Raw genomic sequence first — 16769 nt, forward strand, 5'->3', positions numbered from 1 at the left:
GACCTGAAGCTTAGTGCAGTTCGTACTTAATAATTAGGGATCCAACAGTGCAGCTTGGAGCTGAATCGTTTGTCCAAATACACCCCGCAGCCTCAATGTCTGTTTGACCAGACAATACCTTCCAAACCTAATCTATCAGTACAGAAAAGTCAGCATGAAAACCTCCCCACACTCTGCCTTCGACTCGACGTGTTCTTCCAGTCTTACCGACGTTTGCCAGTGCCTTCTTATACATGTGTAGTACAGGTCACGGGTAGTCCGAAAGATTGAAACTCACCATATGTTCAGTGCTAGGCGTTAACAGTGTTATGCAGATAGAAACAAAACATTCATTGTCCATACACTTAGATCATTCAATATTTTTTTAGAGAGATAAAGCCTTTATATACTCAGAACGAAAAAATCGAACATATTGTACTACATCATAGTGGAAAACATGCAAACGAATACTCTGTGAAATCAATTGGGTTTACGCTGCTTTGTTGATGCGTTCTTCCTGTGCATCCATCTCTGCACGGATTTCGGGAGGTAGATCGGGTCCCACCTAGGGAACAGATATTAGTGCTCTCATATTTGCTATTACGATACTTACCTGTTCTTCCAGGAACTTTCTGATCTCCTTAGCGTCATCTTTCCAATAACTGGATGGTACCGACATAAGTTCGTCCCAATTGATGTCAGGAAGACCTTCCGTATTGATCGAACCCTGAACATATCTCACTTTACAGCATACCGCGCAGCCGTGAATGGAAACCTGCCTTTTTAGGTACGATGCCGATGGGAGTCTCAACGCCAAGATCAGGCTCTCCGTCCAATCGACGGATAATCCAGTCAATCACACGGATGTTGTCGCCAAATCCAGGCCACAAGAATTTGTTATCAGCGTCACGCCGGAACCAGTTCACATGGTAGATTCGTGGGACCTAAACAAATTTACAACCAATCGCTTCTAGAACTATTAACTCCCTTCAAACTTCTAACAAATCATATTCCATAATTTAACGAACCTTTCTGCTTTCTTTGTTCAGGTCTATCCAGTGCTGTAAGTAATGCCCGAAGTTATAACCCATGAATGGGCGCATGGCCATCGGATCGTGCATGACTGTCTTACCTGAAGGGTTACGGTGATATACCGGATAGCTCAGACTCAACAAATTCGCCGTTAATATGGGGAAGGAGGCGGATGAATGACTGCAGATCTTACTAAAGTTTCTTGAGGGGAAGGAGTGACATAAGCATAATGGCAGGCCAGGGCGCAATTTTCTTATTTTCATCAACTTTAGAGTACCTGCATTTAATTGCTTGAGCATATTTCTCTTCTAGATATCGATTTTCTGACTATATTCTTTTTTTTTTGCCTCTCTACAGAAAAAACTGTCCAAACTGTGCTCATTGTGGCAGGTCTACAATTTCACTTGACTGAGGTATCAAACCCCAGCTACCTTTGTATTCAGCAGCCGCGGTGGCTTCCGATTTGAGGCATGCTCCGGTGAAAATGCCGTGCAACCATGACCTAGTCTCGTAGATCAATGGTACACCAGCAGGGCGACGACCGCCAAATATGATTGCCTAAAATTTTGAATAAAATCTCGTGGATACAATCGCATAACTCAACGTCTACGCTCAACCTCGATTGGAACACCCTTTGGGCTCTCCCATTCTGGATGGATAATGGGACACTGAGATGCTGGAGCTGCGAATCGCGAGTTAGGGTGAGCGCAGACACCTGGATCTCCGATTCTCCACTTCTCCCCTAGCCAGTTGATCATGTCTACGCTCTAGAATAATAAGGTCCTGTGAAAATTTGAAAAATCGCTTCTTTATCAAGTACCTTGTCCTTGATCTCATTCTCAAGTCCCTCCCAGAAGTACTCTCCATCAACTGTCTCTCCAATATTTGTGAAGATGGAGTTCTTCTGGAACGTAGCCATAGCCATAGGGTTTGTCTTGTGTGAGGTACCCAAATCGAGAAAATTTGAAGCAATTCAAAAAAATTTAAATGATCTCTCACCAGGTGCAACTCCAAAGAAACCGGATTCTGGATTTATACCGTAAAGACGTCCATCATCGCCGAATTTCATCCAAGCGATGTCATCACCTGAAGAGAACTGGTCAGAAATGGAATCCTCCAATTATCAGTTGAAATTTAAACAGTTGAAAACGTTTCTACTCACCAACGCATCGAACCTTCCAGCCAGGTAGAGTGGGCTCAAGCATTGCCAGATTTGTCTTTCCGCAAGCTGAGGGAAATGCGGCGGCAATGAAGTGTTCCTGCAAAAGTTTGCTTGCTCACACTCACAAAAAACCCATCAAATTTCGTTAAAAATTTAGTCGACCTTTCCATTCGGTCTAGTGACACCCATGATTAGCATATGCTCGGCCATCCATCCCTCGTCCTTGGCGATGTTGGAGGCGATGCGCAGCGCAAAACATTTCTTACCTAAACATTCAATCTCAAATGTTAAATGAGTAAGAGAAAGTTGAAGTGGAGATCTTTTTGCTCAAAGTTTTCAACCACATGATTCTCGATAATTTTGTAGATCAGATAAATCCCCACCCAGCAAAGAATTCCCGCCATAACCCGATCCGAATGACCAGATCTCCCTTTCGGCTGGACGATGAGCGATGAGCACACGCTCAGGATTGCATGGCCAGTGATTGATAACACGCTCTGGAAGTCGAATGATCATGAGAAGGTATTTATTCGCATTCAGTCGCACATAGTTCGCTCAAACAATAGCTGCTTATTCATTTGTTTCAGATCTGCTGAACTCACGTTTCACAGGCCTAGGCAGTCCAACTGAGTGAATGCATCGAACAAAGTCCTGGTCACCCAGCGCATCCCACACATCGGAGCTTACACGAGTCATAATACGCATAGATAGCACTACGTAGTTTGAGTCAGTGAGCTTTAAATGACCGAATTGACTAATGCAAGTAAAACCAGCTTCAAAGATCATGAAACTTACCTCGACACCAATTTTTGAAAGTGGTCCCCCAATAGGCCCCATAGAGAATGGAATGACATACATAATACGTCCTTAACAACACTTTCAATTATTAAAGTACAAAAGTAGTTTTGAGTTAGTGCTCATATGATTTTCGCTGCAATAAGCTAAGAAAAAGCATTAACCAGACATGCAGCCCGGGAATCGGCTATCAAGCTCTGAACAGAGATCTTGTGGTGACATCCAGTGACCCATAATGGGTTCCACTCCTTGTGGAGTATGCGTGACTGTCTGATATTTGTCAGGTGTAACCATCCATGTCTTCGACTCGACACGAGCAACATCCTAAAAGGGCATGACATTCTATCATCGTTGGAATAAAGTTTGCTTAAATTCGATCACTTTAGACCTTGGGATCAGTGCGACAGATATAGTTGTTCTCGTACGCCTTTAAAGGTGACAGCATACCACGTTCAACAAGCTTGTCGATAATCTCATCAGCTTCATGTTGACTTCCATCGCAGATGTAAATACCTTAACATCACGAGAGATTACCCTCAACAGCAAGGAGCCATTTTGCAGGAGATTGGCCCACATTCGGGGTATAACCGACAATTTGACTAGAGGCGAGCCAGTTCTCCACCAGGCCACAGAATGCGTACACCAGAATTTTTCTTTATATTCCCCACTTACCGCGTGGACGCATCAACTCTGCTTTTTCAGCAACGAAACGCTGAACCTTCGGAGGGAGTAGATGGAAATCACCCTGAAAAGGTAGGATCAGAGGAAGAACATCGAAGAGTCACAGGCATCCTATAGTTCTTATTTCGAATTGTCCTTCATCTCACAACACTCTGGGTACACATAGCAATCAGGTTAACTCTTCCAGAAAACGCTCCAAAACGGAAAGGACCCTGATTTGCGTCTTTTTCGTTTTCTGTCGAAAAATAAGGGTGTTTTTCGAGATATTATTATTTTTACTGTCTTTGTTAAAAAAAAAGCGGATCCTGTCTTTCGCAATCATATTTCCCTGAAGGATGAAGGATAAAGTGCATGGCGTTAATCAATGCATTTGAGATGCGATCACGTGTTCAATTTTTCAAAAGAAAAATTAACAAAAATAAAGAGCTCTTTTGAAGCCTTTCACTATTTTTTCAATCATGAGAGTTGTTGAAATAAGGGTGTCACAGAAAGCAAAAAAGCAAAGTTCACCACATGCTATCGTCTACTCGTTCCACACTTGCATGCCCAGCTGTTTGTCCATCAAAGACTTCTCTGTAGTAGTCTTGGTATAATGTGGTCAATGGATCACAAATACATAGAAAAGCAGCTGGGTGAAAGAGAACATTAGTTTTCTCTGTAATAGTAGCGTCCAATCTAATAGCTTTTGAATCTCCACCCACATCTCAAAAACAATGCAAAGCTAACATGACTATTACCTTAGCATCTACAGCAACAAACAGTAGAATATCGCCCTAGATCTGAAAAAATGAAAGTAAAGCTTTTTTCGTTTGATCTTTCCTTCATGTTGGAGAATATAATGCGACCTCGTAAATTACCGGTAATCGCCAAAACTGTACAACTCTAATTATTTTCCTTCATCTCCCTCAAGCTAATCAATCTATCAGTCATTATCCAAAGCGATGGAAGAACAACCTAGTGATACGATAGATGCACCAGCGTTTACGATTTGCTTGAAATGTTTGTATTGTGAGCTGTCACGTGATTTTTTTTGCGCTGATAACAACCGCCGCAAACCTACAAACAACGTCCGCCAAGTGAACTCTGCTCAATGTCATTACCCACCTACCAGTGACCTGTTCCGCCGCTACACCGAAGGTCGAAGTAGCATCACTGGATAAGTAAAATAACAGCCAAAAACTGTGAAGTAGGAAGGAATTTCAGCAACATTTGACTTCTGCATTGGTTACTGCGAGATTCCAGGAAGGTTTTTCAAACAAACATGCTTTGTCCCCGCCACTAAACGACCACGCAAGCAGAAAGCTGTCATATAAATCGTTCCAGGCTTAACATATCCAATGATTTGATAGGACGCTTGGTAACGTAACCTTTGCGGAAAAAATGGAGTCCCTCGCCCTTTCGTTAAAAAGCTATCACATGTAGCAGTCCGCAGCCTCCTTGAACTTTGTTCGATTAAACCTACGACTTTCGGTTCGGTGTCACTGCAAAACCAGTTTGTGGTTAATGGTCTTCCCATTGATACAATTTTTCCTGCTATCATTTTCGGCCATTCACGCTTATGGTGATTGCTAATGAGGATATATAAAAGTTTTTTCAGCCTGATAAAGCTTTTTTCGGATTGAAAACAGATAGTTGCTGATGTTTCCATACAACAGATTTGTCTAATTGAACAAATGAACTTGCTGACGTGCTATTGTTCTAAAACTTCAATTGACACCTATTTTTATCTATTCAGCATCATTTTCCTTTTTGCAGAATGAAAATATCACTAAAACAAGAAAAATCAATCATCAAATCATTTATTATCAGATTTAATGTCCAACTTCAAAAATATTGTCTTCCTCATCTTAGAAGTTCGAATTAAGTACTGTGCTACAAATCCTATCGATAACCAGGTTTAGCTTATCTGATGTCTTTCTACGCCATAAAACTTATCGTAGAAAAATTATTAAGGATTTAATTCAAAGTTCAGAGCAAATCACCGATTATTAGACTATTATTGGAGTAATCGGCAACCAACAAAACTGGTGCCACAATTCAATGTACGGACTCGGTTTTTTCGTGTTCACAGGTCCACTCAAAAATCTATTGATTCCTCCTCATCATATATGTGAAATGCTATCCGTATTGCTCTCCTTGACAACTGAGTCAAGATAACCACTAGCAGCTGACGCTACTTATTGAAGCGATCTGAGCAACATGATCAAGCCAAGGTTACTCACGAAAATATCAATATCCAGGATGACCATAGATCCGACCACCTCACCATTACGCTACGATTGATAAAAATTCTTAGTAAGCTAGTATATTTAATGGTGTTTTTATTGCCGGGACGACTCGCTTTTCCCTAAGATGGGTCTTAATGAAGAAAGTGAGTCCCAAGAGTCGTTAGTGTTAAAACTTTACACTCGCATAGTAAATATGAGTTTTTCGAGAGCATTTTCAATCCTGATTTTCCTCGCAGCATGTACAGAAACAACTAGAGCTTTCTCTGCTCCTGGGATCTCTCACTGGTGAATTTACGGGAGTGTTCCGAATTTCCGCATAAGACGTGCAAACTACATCTTGAGATTTGTATTCTTGTGAGAAACAACTCAACATCGAAGACTTTCTCTGGAAACTGATATCCTACATTTCTTAGTGGATAGTGTCAATGTACTACGTGTAGTTACGGTTGAACAAAAAAGCATAAAGTCTGCAGCGTTGATTAGTCAGTCTGGGGCTCCGTTACGTGTTCGACTCCAACTCAGTAAAACTCATTCAACTCACTGAACACAAGTGCGGCTCACAATGACTTGGTGAGTAGATGGGTCAGGTCCGTGTTCTTATCCTCCCAAACAAGTTTGGCAACAGTCCTGCCGACGGATTACACGCTCCGTTGGCACCATAGCGGTCTCGTACCATCGACCCAGCAGTTGGAGCCGAACGTCCCACCGCCGCGGTTGAAGGATTAATTACTACCTTAGTTGATCTCCACATTACCTATGAGCAAACCATGCAATCCATGGACGAATGGTCTTTAAAACATATGTTATGGATTTCTAGGCCTGATGCGCCTGTATTTCACTCCCCCAACTAAATGTAGTTCTATTTTTGAAGCTCGGTTACCACTGGTGAAACTGCTGGACGCAGCAGAGGCCTCCTCAGCCTATATAAATTAGAGATGACGATGGTGAGGGATTATTATATTATATATATTATATATACATTTATTGAGATTATTATATATATACATATATTTATTTATTCACCGCATACAACCCTATCCTGCATATTCGCGAGGAGATTCCCACACCTCAAATTCCAAAGTTTCTTCGGCAACAATTTCCACAATGTCCGGAGTCTCTCCACATTATTTTGAGATACACACAGAAAAGGAAACGAAACGAGAATTATCAAACACTACATAAAACCTGGGCGGTCGTATGTAGAGCACAACAAATGTCATCGAAATATGCAAATGCGAGAATATCTGGCCGGGAAGCAGCTTATAAAATCGCTCACTGATTTCACAACAGTGATCCGTAGGCAGATTAAAACTTTAGGAAACCATACTCGTCCGCAATCACAAAAGCACGACTTGAAACTTCGCATGCGACATAGGACTACATTCAACATAACTGAATATGCATACAGCTTCTCGTTCATTGCTGCACCGTAAATCAAAACTTTTCGAGTGAGTGTACTTATGTATCTGACGAACCTTGTGGATTGGCAAATGTCCAAGGCGTTTCATCACCACCTCATTAACCACGTAGAATGCATCATCGGAAATCTGCCGGAGAGATGCGTTAGCTCCGGTCTCCTGAAAACTATTGGTTTAAGACATTCACATCAACTCATTCCCATTCACAACCTTAACAGAGACATCAATAAAAATTAGTGCAGCCTTTCTGCGCATGCGAATTCTGAGAAATCTAATGAGGTGTCAGCAGAAACATTTTCGTTTCGTCCATTCACGCATTATTTCCCACTCGATCCCTGTGAAATGCTCAGCTTCATCCCTCTGGGGTCGATAAATTGGTACCAGACTTGTCTTCGAGGTTAGAAACACTGACTTGGCAGTCATTGTAAGGCTACACGCGCGTTCGTAAACCTCAAACGATTCTGAATTGAAGTGAACGTGGGGGCGCATCCCAAGCGGAGTTCCAATCGAAAACACGATTTCAAGACTACTCATTTGATGATTTCACCAATCCGAGGCGTTGGCAACGTCCATGAGGAAATCCTGTGATTCGCCGTTTTTCAAAATTTGCAATAGAAAGCCCACGAATCCTAACACGAGAGCGGAGAAGACAAAGCTGAACTGATCCTCTGCGGATGAACCACTTGGATTTTGCCCCACCAATGGTTTCTGTTTCCTTTCCTCTTCAATATAACTTCTTAGTATTGGGCTGGAACTCTTTGTGGTGGATGTAGCTCCAAACAATTAGCTTGTTTTCACGAAAGCGAATATGGATAAAAAGAGGTGTAAACCAACTAAAAAAACAGCAAGTCATACCCAACACTACCGAACAGAATCACCTCAGACTTTCTGAATGTCTCTTCCGACTTCATATCCTATGAGATCTATTTTAAAAAAGTTGACCAGCTCTTCGGTAAAAGGATAAAACGATAAAGTTTCTGGCGTTAATCAATCCGCTTGGGATGCCCCCCCCCACGTTCACTTCAATTCAGAATCGTTTGAGGTTTACGAACGTGTATCTGGCCTATACAATGACTTGCGGTGGCTAGCCGATGTGTCAAGTCAGTGTTTTCATCCTCCCAGACAAGTCTGGTACCAATTTATCGACCCCGGAGGGATGAAAGGCTTGGTGCGCACTAGGGCGGATTCGAACCTCCGATCGATCGTGCAGGAAGCGGAACCTCTAACCGCTACACCACACCCGCCCGGTACCCACGTATAAAACAAGCAAAGACTCCTATACAAGCTTGAAACAATTTTTCAACTACTTTTTTCCAATTATATGAAACTGCGCATTTTGCTTTTTTCTTGTGAATTCCACACCATATTACATATGGAAATTTTCTTCCCCATCATTTCCTGCCGTAATGTCCGCAAAACAGAAGGTGCAAGGGCAGCAAATCTGCAATAGCAATACTGAGAAAGCAGAAGAATACACATCTCTCATATTTGCTCCTTGCTAAAAGCACAAGCTAAAAAGAGTGTATGTGCTCACATATCGCGATAGGCTGTCTTGCACTCCGAGGAGTGTAAGTGATACTGTCTGGTGTTAATCAATCCGCATGGGATGAGCCAAAGCATTCACGTCAACTAGGAATAGCTGTAGGTTTACGGATGCGTGTCCAGCTTACACAATGACTTCCCGGGGCTAGGCTATGAAGTTTTTACCTTTCCAGACAAGTCTGGCACCAATTTATCGAAAACACAGGGATGAAAGGTCCGGTTGGTTATGGGTCGGTTCCTAACCACAGGCCAACCGTGCGATCGCGGAGAAACTTCTTACCGACTGCCGTGCACCTGCATCACTTTAAAGGCAGCATACCACGAATCTGGGATGGTAGGGATTTCAGGTGGAGTATCCGTATACGGGGTCGTAGATTATGGAGACCGGGGTGGTTCCGCTCATCTCTCCCTGAATCACTGCGAGCAGCCGGCCTCTGAATGCTGTTTTGCGCGATACCTTCTATTGCTGTGTGCCACCTTTGCACGCGTAGCGTCCATTACTGCTTATCAGGGCAGTTCGAATTGATTTTCGACGAATCGCAGGGCGGAGGCGGCGCAGGGGTGGAGCGTTGCAATAGATGGTGCCGTACAAAACAGCATTTTTGAGGCGGCTGTTTGCAGTGATGCAGGGAGAGATGAGCGGAACTACCCCCGTCTCCATAACCTACGACCCCGTATACGGATACTCCACCTGAAATCCACACCACCTCAGATTCGTGGTATGCTGCCTTTAAGTAGAGATAAACATAGTAACATTAAACTTAAGCAAGTAGGTCATATTCAACAAGTAAGCCATATTTCCGTCAATGAAAAATCCATTCATGTGCTCCAACTCGATGACTCCTTAATGCAAATTCCTTAAATCACGTTTTTCCATCATTTCTTCCTTATTATCACCTCAAATGACGAGAAGAATGACATTTTATAACTCAAACAAAAAAAAAGATGAAAAACTAGTTCTCGCATAACAACTACGAAAATACCAAACAAACATCTTGCAGTTAACTAGGTCGCTTAGATCCATGATAAACAAACAACACGGAGAGAGTCATAGTCGTAACTCCTCAACAACTACAATTTTGTATGGCGAAACAGTTTTTGATTCATTATAATTTTCGGTGACACAAATCAAACTACTAAATAATAGCATTATTCTATCTGAACGTATTCTTCAAGGAAAGAGGTCAGAAGTGTATCCTACCAGTGAACAAAGACGTACGATGAAAATAGTTGAACCTACGTTCGAATGAGCACCACTACCTTCACTAAATGCAAAATAGAAGCGCATTGCGCAGCTTTCATACTTGGATCACTGAACACGTATAACTTTCTCGTGTGACCTCCGTGCTATTTTAACATAAGAAGACAAAGCTTATCTAAGCACTTATTTGCATTTCCTACAAAATATCTTGAATGTGTATCTAGACACCACAAGAAATCTTTAGGCTTCAAGCACTGCCAACTTAAAAACTTAATACGTCGTTTCCCAGGCACCCGTTAGCTTCCGTTAAATAACTGAAAGCCCACAGATGGATTCGGATCATTTGTGCACTACCTGAGGAAGAACTCATTTAACTCGAACTCCAGATTTATCATATTAGGTAATTCGTCCAATAATGCGTCTTTTTTCAATTGTGCTCAAGAAAAGAACTGAAAGTAACCCAAAAAAAAAAACAAAAAAACAAAAGTAACCATGTTTTAAATTTTTTGGGATAATCTCACTGTAAGAAAACAACATTATTCGCGACCTGATACTATGACCATGAATGACCTTACAAACTATGATATCCGATAACGGCGAAAGCAAATTCGTTGAAATGCTTAGCGAAATGACCACTTAGAGAAGTTGAAGTTTTGGGGGGAAACTCTTAAACTTCTATTTCGTGCTTAACTCCCTAGCAGCACACTACAATCTAATAGCAGCTACGGAAATATCAAAGTAGTACTATCGTGTACGTAGACTGAAATAACATACAATTATAATATAGCAACAATATTCAAGGACCAGATTTCCTACAAAAGAGTCCAAAAGAGTCCTTCATTTGTCTCACGTTTCGTTCCTTTTCGAATTTTATTCGTGAACAGTACTCAGGACTAGATCAGAATCCAGCCGAATTTTACCTGATTCGGAGCTCCTATCCGTAATTCCAGCTTCTATTTTCATAGGTTGCTTACTTCGTCACCAGAGAAAAGTGAATTACTCTTATGGAAGCAACGCAGGAAGAAGTCGTTGCTTCGACTAAAAAGTGTGCCACAACATCCAGTACAAATATCGACCGGAGCTCTGCGACGACAAGTGAAGAGCGACTTTATTCGCACCAAACTCTTTCCGTCCTAGCAAGCTGTGTGAGATATCGACAGCAGTCCAACAAATCTTTCCTTCTTCGATAACATATTATGCTCAGTTTGAAATGCACCCATGCACACTGCATCACCCGAATATGTATGTATGACGACAGGCCAGTTGTTCGACTTCGCCAGACACAATCAAACAGAAGTCCATCCGCCACTCTCGAGGCAGACGGATGCGAGGCGCCTGCCAAACGTCGGCCGAAGATCGCTTGTAGAGTGGCGAGCACCGATCAATTCTATGTCCTTCTCCCTCTCAAGGCACATGCACACTAGCCAAAGACGAGATTATTCGGTCTAGGACCATCATCAAGAAGCAACATCATAAGGTACACTCTTGTCCTTTCCTTGTGGATTTGGACGATTTATACTGAGCGTTCTCCGAGCACACAATAATAAGGATTAATGTTGTAGATTCTCACCAGCCGAAGCTGATCCTTATTTCCGTCGTTACTTTTGATTTATGCACTCGGGTCAAAACGACTTGAAACCTCGTGCAGTTGCGTAAAAGGTGTCGGCGCAATGGAGTGAGCTGTTGGGACTGACGTGGGACCATCGCTGCCTTCACTCGGACTGCAGCAATGATCGGTGCTAGAGGGTCCACTTTAGATCTCAAGCGTTACGTTCCACCGCTCTGCTTGCGCAACTTTACCGACCTTCAGGTCTTTCTGACGTTACTGTACTGCTACGTAGCCTAGCTCATTGAATCAGAAGTTGTGCAAATCCAAAGGTAATTATGTTTAAGAACGCTTCTGGATTCTTCCTAAAATGAACTGGTGTGACATTCTTAGACTTACTTATAGGTCGAAACACATACCTCTGCTCATTTGGTGTGAACGTTTTTTCATTCCTTTATAAGACCAACTCCAATGTTTACAATCAAAAAACAAGCAACTAGTCCACGGATTTTCCCTCCTAGTTAGTAAACATTGAAGAGAATTCCTTCAAATTGGGTCCCAATAAATTGCCAGTAGCAAAGGGGTATTTTAGGAAAAAAACGTCTTTGTCTTTTGAAATAATGTTTACATCGGCGATGCTTTCGAAACATGTCTTTTCCGAAATCTTGACACCGAGAGAGAAGCCGACAGAGAAGTTAATAAAAGCAATGATAAATAATAATTGCTAAGATATCTTTCTGTGGATTTTCTTCCTCTATTATAGTATCCCAACCTCACCTACCAGATTTTTTATCAGTGTCAATCAACATCCACAACCCTAAAAACACTTGCGATCCGAACGAAATTAGACATGCAGTTCCCCTATGAGCTGCATTCCGAGTGCGGAGATACTATAATACCGTATAATTAAATTTGTTTTATCGACGGTTTTTTTCCCAACCAATAGAACGGGTTTCCAGATCAAACATTTCCATCTAGAGCCACCATTCGGTGAGATTTTCGATGCTGTTTTGACAACTAACAAGTAGGGACGAAGGCGTGGCTTGCTAGTTTCATAACATAATCGCTCCAACAAAAGCAGAAAGTAGAAACAGATGGATCAGTCACCAAACAACAACCGACAAAACAACTGTTTACACCGAAACGGGTAAAGAAATCCAAGGAAGGATTCATCATTTGCGAACTCTCATAAACTGATCAATTCGATATTTCTGTTTCTGTGTCCCACTTGATCTCCTTATGTGTAAGAGGTGTTTTGCGTCTTCTATGTGACAGTTGCAATCTGCATTCCAAGCTCTATCTACTGGAGAAAGTCGAATGCAAGGGTCTAGAACTTCATCTAATTCCGACCCAAATAGTACATTAGTACTCCCAAACTATTTCAGTGCTACACGAACTCAACGTTACTAATGCGTTGAAAAAATCGTGCTAAATCCGCCTTCTTATTGCTTTCCACCAGTAACATCTTTGTCCACGAACTCACATTGCAACGGCATTGGATTCCATCATACATAAAAACGAAGTCACCATAATTATCCCATACCATTGCAGACGCTTCTGAGCAGAATAACTGCTTCGCTGAGACTATCACACTTGAATGTTTGCTACGGTAGGGAAGACAAGTAACAGACCATAGGTCGCCTGCTGTCGTCCGACTGCCCACCCAGGGAGCAATGGTGTAAACAACTCCCTTTCCTCCTCCCCCACCACTCTCCCTGCCATCGATTCAACAATGCATATCCAGAAATAGGGAAAATGATTAATAACAAGATTGAAGCTACGTCTGGGAAACAATGGAAACAATGCAGAGTTAAATGGATAACATCGAAAGAGATGATTCACAGGAGATGAGAGTGATTGAAACAATGGGATCTGAAGTTTTCCAGGAGAAACGTTCTTTTTTCGTCAACGCTTTCTTAGTTTCCACGTGGTACATACATCTCTTGTCATGAGAAACAGAAAACTAAAAACTGCCTGCTTCACAGATCAGTGCAGCAGCAATTTTGGTCTCTGGCCTAGCTAGTGTCATGCGTTCAAACATAGCCATTCTAGTCTGCAGTATCTAAGATAGCCGAAGACCTTCGTGCCAAAAAAAACCGCTTAAAATGGTTTTTTAGTACCACAGCACTGAGAAAATCAGTAGAATTTTCGAAGATCCTCCAATCTTTGATAAAAGGAAGTAATGTTTGAACACACCTTAATAGAAGTGATGATCACAAAACAACCAGAACGGCTAACTTTCTGTGAAACTACTCACTACTCACCTTAAATGGTGTGAGCGTGCTCGGATCAACGGACATCACAGCAACGAACGACGACGAACAGTGCGCTGGCGAAGGCCGTACACGTCGGCCACGCCCCCAACCCCTACGGAGGCCACTCTCAACGACTGAAATGACCTATGATCTGCAGCAGAAAAACTGCTTCTAGTAAGCTTTACTGGAACGTTTTTAAATTTCGGACGCCGTTTTACGTTTACCAAAGGCGATTTGCCATCGCCACACCACATGATATGTGCGAATTTCGGGTGTTTAAGTAAAGAGCCCTGCCAGTGGTGATGAAGTGATGATCTATCAAATCTATAACTTTATCAACACAATTATCGATATATTCAAGGCGTGTCTAAAGATTTTGAAATAAAAAAAAAACTAAACCGGACCTAGGAGAGGGATGGGGGACACATAAAAAAGTTGAGGTGAAAGCTTAAGCCTGCTGAGAGCACTCATAAACAACCACTACTGCAAGTATTTTCGATTTATCTGTTTTTAATAACCTTACAGCTGACTTCAAATCTGACGTCCGCATAAATATATGCCTATCTAGAGAATAATTGGGATCAAAATATTGATTCTCTACTAATTCGCGGAACACCGAAACCAAGGAAAAACAGAATTCTTCTGAAGAGCTGGATCAACCAGTCCTGTTAATCGGTAAAAATGTAGCAAAAACAATTTTTTTGTATATACTCTTGTCTTTCTGCATCCAGAGAGAATCGAGCAAAGATGATTATCCTAAATTTTTCGTTAAGCATCTATAGAAATTTGCACTCCAATATTTCGGTAAGAAGGATTTTTAAATTGCATTATGAAACACATTTGTTAATGAGCTGATAGTATTGCAATGAAATATAATATTATCTACCGATAAACAACTGCAAATCCTTGGATCCGCTGTTCTGATTAATTGAATTAAACATCGCTTCCGCAGAAAACGGTTGCTTATTAAACAGTAAAGGCTCATGCGTAATAACCGAGGCTGCTACAATGCTTGTACTGATGCTGTAACTTCGCATCTCCTCTTCAATTCTGTGAGACATTGTGGATTATTACTCTACATTTTTGATAGTGTATTACCAGTGGCTGTACGAGGCAAGCAGCAAGTAGGCGACCAGAAAAAGAAGGGAATTCATCCAAATGTTTGCTATAATGCCTGAGAATTATTCCTCTTCATGAGCGATTCTTTGCTTAGCAATTATTTTTGGAATCAATCTTTGGTTCTTAGCTTTTTTAAAGTATTAATCTTTTTCTGGGGATGAGAAAATGTGGTCCAACGGCAGTTTTCACTATCTTCGTCCCTTAAGCTCCAACATCATTCTACAAAGATTCGAAGTTTTCTGCATGGACCTTGAGAAGTTCTACAGAGAAAACCATACATTCCACAAGGTCAGTGGAGGTGATTTCAACGCTAAGATTGGCTTCAGAAGAACGCCTGGGGAACTTCTTATTGGCATCTTCTTCTTATTGACTCACAGTATGAAATGGAACGAAAAAGAGAGGCTTTGCGAGTTTATCATGCCGACTAAGATCACCCAGGGAAATTCACAATTCCAGAGGCCCTTCTCGCTAGACGTAAGAGTCACCCGGTAGGGGGTGCCGTAATGAAATTGACCACATCTTCGACGGCAAAAGGTTTTGCCTGACGGATGCGGCTGTTGTGCCAAAGCTCCATACGGGATCGGCCCATCGCCTAATCCGAAGAAGATTTTCCTTCACAAGGAGAGGAGACGGCGAAATTCAGAGAGCGAGGTCCCAGAAGTATCATTAAATGGGATCTCTTTGCAAGGTTAGCCGACTTGTGGGAAGATTCCGCAACGGACAACATCAACAGAGAATACAGTCGTTGAACATCTTCACGACTGCACCAGGAAGCTGAGAGTTTTAAAACCACCAAGAGACGCCTGTCTCCGAAAACTCTTGTGCTAATGCTGCAGCGTGGACCACTATAAGCCGCAGACAACCAAGAACTCACGTCCGAGTTCGCAGGGTTTTGCAGAGAGGCGATAAAGAAAGACCTTAGAGAAAAAAGAGTGGAAGTGTTGGATGAAGCTGAAGAGGCGGAAAGGAGCATTCGTTATGCCTGCCGAGAATTCGCCAATGGTACAACCAAGATGACTGCTCTCCGGCAGCCAAGTGGAACAGCATTTGCATCGAGAGAGGGATTGGAGAAGATCGTCCACGACTTCTGCTTTGATCTCTTCGACAGCCACACCCGTTCTCCTCCTCACCATCTGAGGGAATATGAACATTTCATAAGATAAGATCTGAAAATTTGCAAAATCTTGTGCTATTTGTTATCAACACTCTGTCTTTACACGTTCTTTACCTGTCGGAAACGAGGTCCTTAGACAGTGTAAGACCAGCAAGACTGTGTTGTTGTCCAAAATGGGAGATCCACATGAGATCAGCAGCTACCGCCCAAATTTACTTTCCGTCACCTATAAGCTCTTCACAAGAGTTATCCTTATCAGGATCCAAAAAGCGCTAGACGAAAACCATGCGCGCAAACAAGGTTTCAAAAATTATTCAGCACGACTGACCATATTTACACTGTTTCGAAACTCATCGAGATATTGGGGAAGGACAAGAGGCCGCTATGTCTCACCTTCATCTCGACTTCAAGATAGTCTTCGACTCAGTTGACGCGAGGCGGTCATAGAAACCATGGGCAACAAAGGCGTTCCTACTCAGTACATAGTAGTGCTTGGAAAGAGAGAAAATTGTACAGCAATTCCATGACCGGAAACTCGCCATCCTGCAAGAAAATCATCCTCTTCGATGTAAAGAAAGGGGTCTGACATGGTGAGAAAATCTCACCTAAAATATTCAAGGCCATTCTCGAGAACGCAATGGCAAAGCTGGAAAGAGAGGACATGGGAGTGAAGGTTCACGGTCCGCAACCACACCAT

The 16769-nt window shown here is 42.1% G+C and overlaps 1 protein-coding gene across 2 annotated transcripts; it reads right to left on the reverse strand.

Annotated features, from left to right (window-relative positions):
• Positions 1 to 469: 469 nt before the first annotated feature.
• RB195_004036 (uncharacterized protein) lies at positions 470 to 16769 on the reverse strand (the record flags this gene model as incomplete). 2 transcript variants are annotated; one of them, XM_064177940.1, is made up of 20 exons in its annotated part: positions 470 to 544; positions 593 to 706; positions 759 to 923; positions 1008 to 1111; positions 1443 to 1569; positions 1629 to 1778; positions 1832 to 1887; positions 2011 to 2097; positions 2174 to 2270; positions 2336 to 2439; positions 2557 to 2670; positions 2776 to 2908; positions 2969 to 3039; positions 3133 to 3292; positions 3357 to 3481; positions 3641 to 3713; positions 7353 to 7454; positions 13849 to 13973; positions 16524 to 16615; positions 16678 to 16769. In XM_064177940.1, 20 exons carry the CDS (start codon positions 16767 to 16769, stop codon positions 470 to 472), a joined length of 2166 nt encoding a protein of 721 aa, XP_064032982.1. The 2 variants fall into 2 exon arrangements, with proteins under 2 accessions (XP_064032982.1, XP_064032983.1); XM_064177939.1 differs by lacking the exons at positions 16524 to 16615; positions 16678 to 16769 and having other exon boundaries at positions 771 to 923; positions 1832 to 1881; positions 13849 to 13884.

The sequence above is a fragment of the Necator americanus genome, chromosome I (assembly GCF_031761385.1).
Source record: "Necator americanus strain Aroian chromosome I, whole genome shotgun sequence".
NCBI classification, from domain to species: Eukaryota; Metazoa; Nematoda; class Chromadorea; order Rhabditida; family Ancylostomatidae; genus Necator; species Necator americanus.